General features: G+C 39.2%; 1 protein-coding gene across 6 annotated transcripts; it reads left to right on the top strand.

Annotated features, from left to right (window-relative positions):
- Window positions 1-386: 386 nt before the first annotated feature.
- On the top strand, window positions 387-4,056 carry LOC103376311 (GTPase IMAP family member 8-like). 6 transcript variants are annotated; one of them, XM_008306686.1, is made up of 5 exons: window positions 387-469; window positions 1,817-1,854; window positions 2,389-2,409; window positions 2,635-2,697; window positions 2,925-4,056. In XM_008306686.1, the coding sequence occupies exons 1-5, from the start codon at window positions 441-443 to the stop codon at window positions 3,563-3,565; spliced, it is 792 nt and encodes a 263-aa protein (XP_008304908.1). In that variant the 5' UTR covers window positions 387-440; the 3' UTR covers window positions 3,566-4,056. The 6 variants fall into 6 exon arrangements, with proteins under 6 accessions (XP_008304908.1, XP_008304906.1, XP_008304907.1 ...); XM_008306684.1 differs by lacking the exon at window positions 387-469 and adding an exon at window positions 830-1,582; XM_008306690.1 differs by lacking the exon at window positions 387-469 and adding an exon at window positions 1,551-1,582 and having other exon boundaries at window positions 2,635-2,663.
- The last annotated feature ends 1,387 nt before the right edge of the window (window positions 4,057-5,443 follow it).

Genomic DNA, 5,443 nt, shown 5'->3' with positions numbered 1-5,443 from the left:
AGGACATCAGACGTTGATCAGGGGCCAAACCATTTAATGTTGGAGGTGGGGGTGGAGGGCAACTCCAAAGATATTAAGGACAGTTCAGACGAAAACAAATTAAAACTTCTAACTCAAATATTGCACTGTTTCTTTCCATTAATAGCCCTTCTTTGGGGAAAAAAATCCAGAATTCAATTAGAATTAAAAAACAAAAGGTGATCAGTGGGAGGTGACATTGCAACCACATTTTATAGAATACTAAGAGTTATATAACACTATTGTTTTAACAGAAGATCCTGAGAAGTTCACCATCGCTCTGTTTTGGAAGAACCCTGAGATTAACAAGAAGATTCTACATCTCATCCTCAGTAATGACAACGGTTTTGTCACAAGACAAAATAACTTTTTTGTTGTGGAGAGTTGCTCATTCAGAATCATCAGCACTGATCATTTCTTTGATGAGGACTGTCTGTGTCCAGACCAGCAGGTGATTGACTTACTAGCACATTGCTATCCTGGCCTTCATCTGTTCATACTGGCAATAGATTCAGAAAATGTTCAGGTGGAAAAAATTGGTTCTCAAATTGGTAAACTTCAAGATATCTTTGGACAAACGATCACAAAACACTTAGTTGTCATGTTTGATAAGTATATGAGCAACACGTCACTCGATCAGCTGAAGGAAAAGTTCAACATCAAGCTGGGAACCCTCAGTGAACATCTGGTCCACGACTGTATGAAGTGGTGCAAAACCCGTCTGGTATTCCAGTGTGACTACGGAGACTACAGTGAAAAAGTCCTGAAAAGAAGGAGAGAAGAGTTCAAATGGACAAGGTAAAGACATCAACATTTATTATGTGTGGTTAATGTGGACAGTAAGTCTCATGTTATGAAGCTTGTGTTCCTCTGAGTATTTTCTAACGGTGGGTTTCTGTGGAGTTGTGTCAGGAAAGGATGTAGTTCTTCTAGTATTTCTGACACAACTTATGGGTCGATGGTCACTGATACCCAGAGGAACAACAACAATGGCAGACTAATTGAGGGGTTTGTTATAATGTGATCTATTATTGTAGAAAAGAGCAAATGTCTTTAAGTTCATCAGATCTGTTAGGTCTCCATATTAAATAGTTCAGAAGATGCACAAGTTGACCACAAGCGCTCCTCCAAAACCTCAGTGATTCAGACTGAACGGGTATTTTCTCCAACACATACTTCAGAGCAACATGGGCAAATTTCTGAAGAGGTTTTATTTGTTGATATTAATACACCACATCCTGTTCTTTACTTACATAGATAAATGAGTTATATCCAGTCATAGGTTTGTCTCCATCTTTGTATATTGCAATTGTCTGTGTCATGAGAGGATGAACATTTCAGGTGTAGTTTTAGTATTGTTTTTTTTTTTTTGTCTGCCGTTTTCCCTGTATTATAGTGGACAGTGGAGAGAGAGACAGGAAATGTTGGGAGAAGAGTCGAGGGAGGACATGCAGCAAATGAGCCACTGGCCGGACTCGAACAGCGACAGCTGCGTTGGGGACTTTCACCTCCTGCATGGGGGTCAACCGCAAAACCCACCGAGCTACCAGATGCCTCCTTTAAGGTGTCGTTTTGTCCTACTAACAATACAGTCAATCAATACAGCAATAGATACCAGTTTGGTTTACTAAAGGAGTACCATGATTTATCTTTCCAGAAATTTCCTTTTGCTGAGAAAATCCTCTGAAAACACAAGCTAGCTCCAAAAGAGGGCAGGATTTACACTGTCAACAGATGCATATGTGATATTTTGTTTGGTATAAGTTTGTAGTAATCTATATTATGATTATTGTTTCAGAAACAAAGACCCTCCTCCATATAACCATGAGAGATCAGGTGTGTCTATGTTCTACACATATGTTGTGACAATAGGTAATGTTTTAATACTATCATTAGCAATTATATTTTGTGATATAATGGAAAAAAAAAAAACTACATTAAAAAAATTACACTTATCTACTAATGTTATCAACATAATCCACCTAGTGTTTGGGCTCAACAAACAAATTTAACGCAACAGTTTGCATCAGTCTCTTTGAGTTATGACCATTTCTAATGAATTTCAGTTTAACTAACAAACTCTGTTAAGTCAGAGGTAGAAGCTTTTCTGCTACAATCAATTTTATTTTTAATTGATTGACTTTCACGTCTAAAGTTAGGACAGTGGAGAAGAGACATGTCTGTGTAGGTTCACAGTCATCCAAGTCACAGTAACTGTAGGTACTGTAGTAGAAGTTAACTGGACATTTTTGGATAACTGTGACATAAAATGTCGCAAGTATTGGATCATTGTTGTTGTTTTTATGAACAATAACTCATGTTGTAGTTATATTTGCTGATACCTGTGTCATTTACATTTCAATCCTGCAGGTCCCCACGCTGCTTCACCATGTGAGTAACACCTAAAACTTTTCATTATTTTGTACTTGTTTTGTAGAACGTCACTATTACTACTACTATATATATTTAGGCTTAACTCAGACTGCCAGACATTGTTGCTTAAAAATACATTCTGTCTCAAATGTTCAAAGTTCTGCATACTTCAGTGTTTGTCCTCTCTAGTGCACAAATGTGTGTTTTTGTTGTAAAATATGTGCATGTTACACTTCTCCTCAGGTCCAGCAAACTTGCAAAGTACCAGCAATGTACGTACAGAAACAGAACCAGAACAAACCATTGGTACGCTTTAGAAGATAAAACACAACACATATAACCAATTCTAAAAAGATAGAAACTATGATTATGTTAATTTTGCATTATCCCTTTGCTAATTAAAAAATTCAGGGGTAAAATAAGACAAGATATCTAAGAGTTTCATGATTCCTTTCAAAGCTGATCCCACCCACAGAAACTGTTGGTAACTGTTGATGAAATAACTGGAAATTATGACCAACTGTTTTTTACAGATGAGAGCAACAATTTAAGGTCAGAAGATACCTTCAACATTGTTCTGCTGGGAGTAACTGGGACTGGAAAGAGTGCATCTGGAAACACCATCCTGACTGCTATGGACCCCCATCTGGAACCAAAGCAGCTTTTTGCATCCCGGCCGAGCTCCACACCAGTCACCACTGAGTGTCAGGTCAAAATGATGGACAATCTTTTCGGCAGGAATGTCAGAGTGGTCGACACCCCAGATTTCTTGAGTGATGAAATAAACGATCAGGAACAAGTAGAGGAGTGTAAGAAGTTCTGTCAGCCAGGGCACTATGTGGTGTTACTGGTGATACAGATGGGCCGGTTTACAGAAGGTGAGGAGGGAGTGTTAGAGAGACTGGAGATGAAGCTTGGCTGCAGAATCAGGAAGAACACAATCGTCCTGCTGACACATGGAGAGAAAGCAAAAGGCAATGTTCAGAGTTTCATTGATGAACGGTCTCACCTCAGGTACATTATAGGTAAATGTGGAAATCGCCGCCATGTATTCAAAAACAACTGCAAGGACCCAAAACAAGTCAAGAAGCTCTTCAAGAAAATTCCAGATTATGAAACAATCTTCCCAGACTTCACAGAAAAACAATCACTCATAGACTGCCGTGTGGGTTAACTTGATTCAGACTGAACGTCCAAATAACAAACTGCTTCCAGCCTCCGTGTACCAGTCTGCGCAATGTTTGAAGTACAAGTGTGATCTGTTGATGCTGTGAACCTGCAGTTAAGGTGTCGTATGTGTCAAGATCTGGTTCTATGTGCATACTTATATATTTTATGTGTTTATACATATAATGTCCTGATGGTAATTCATTTAAGCTGTTTGAGAGATTAAAGGAATCTTTTGAGATTCATAACTCAGATAATAAGAAGGATGTTAGTTTCATCACTGTGTGTTCTGTATAGAGAAAAGTCCAAAACACAGCTGGGCAGCAGTCCTGCTGTGTTATTTCAGACAGTTTTGCTGATCTACTGTACAAATTTAGAAAAGGTATGCTGTTTAATTTCTGCTTTTTCTGTGATTGATGTTTACATAAAACTAATCAATGAGCTTATAAAGAGAATGCAGTGAATAATAAAACTAAACTTAATGCACAACTCTGTGAAGTATTGATCAGCTGTGGTATTTCATCATTCCAATAGAGGACGTGTATAATAAAGGAAAGTAACAGACTTTTCCTGGAAGCTGTATAGCTGATGATTGCATAGTTAAATCATGTAGCCAATTGTAAAGCACACAGTAATATTAACAACAAGGTGTAAAATAAAATTAAACAATTACTCTGTCTTGATAAACACCTGAGGAAACAAGACTGTCACGGTACGCGGGGAACCCATGCAGAGAGCACACATACACAGCAGAGACAGGACACGGCTTTACAAAGATCTATTTATTCAGAATAACTGAGGTGGAGGACCAGGGACAAAATGACCTGAAAACTCTCTAGCGGCTGGGCGGGGGATGGACAGGCTCCTGGGGACCAGCAGTCTGAGAAGCGCACACCGATGGAGAAGGTGGGCGGCGGAGAGCGGCAGTGGTGGTCCGAAGAGTGGGCCAGGGGGGAGCTGATGCCCTTCAGGACGGGGTTCTGGGAAATCCGAGGCTGTTTAGTTTTTTAAAAAATAAAATAAAAAAGTACACTTCATCGATGTTGTGATTATTTTACTGGTGTGGTGAATGAAAAGGAGATTAACCCGTTAATCGCTAAATTACAGAAATTTACTAAATACAAGAATTATGAAGTGAAGCAAAAGCACAATGGAAAATAAAAACAGCATCACAAGTTTTGAACATGAAGCGCCCCCTGGTGGAAGTTCTGATAAATGACACAAACACACTAAAAGCAGTTCCATACCATGGCCACAGGAAAGTGTCGAATGCACCATTTTGAACCGCTTTCATTGTATTTTTCTGCTTTATAATAAAGCGTTTTACACCTGACGTTCTACCTGTGGTTCGTGTCTGCTTCAAGGTTCTCAAACCGGTCCCAACAACCATAACTTGTGTCCAATAAATGGTAAACAACTAACTAAAAAGCCATTTTCAAAAAAAGATATGAACAGTACTCTAGAGGAAAACTAATTGATTTAAAGGCGTCTCTCATAGTCCTGTCTTTAGGGAGGTCTGTGGTCGAGGCAAACGTTGCTGACAGTGAGCTGTAGATGAACACCAGGGGCCTGCACTATGAAGTGAGATCAACATACCCAGGATATCTTTCAGAGATCCGGTTTAACTAACTTTAATAATATAACTCAGGATAACTGGTCCTACGACAGTGGTTTTCAACTCAGTAAGTCAACCCAGGTTTGTCTGATCTGACCATGAGCGCGTGCACATAATGTGGGCGGACCAATCACGACTGTGGACAAGTCTGGCTGCAGAGCGGCTCACTTTACCGCCAAGGAGCAGAATATATATATATATATAATCTGTACAAAATATGAAGAATAATATAAAAACATAAGAGGAGCAAAAAGCAGCCCCTTGCAGCGA

The sequence above is a fragment of the Stegastes partitus genome, unplaced genomic scaffold (assembly GCF_000690725.1).
Source record: "Stegastes partitus isolate 25-593 unplaced genomic scaffold, Stegastes_partitus-1.0.2 Scaffold3817, whole genome shotgun sequence".
Taxonomy (NCBI): domain Eukaryota; kingdom Metazoa; phylum Chordata; class Actinopteri; family Pomacentridae; genus Stegastes; species Stegastes partitus.
This window is presented reverse-complemented; position numbering and strand designations above follow the sequence as displayed.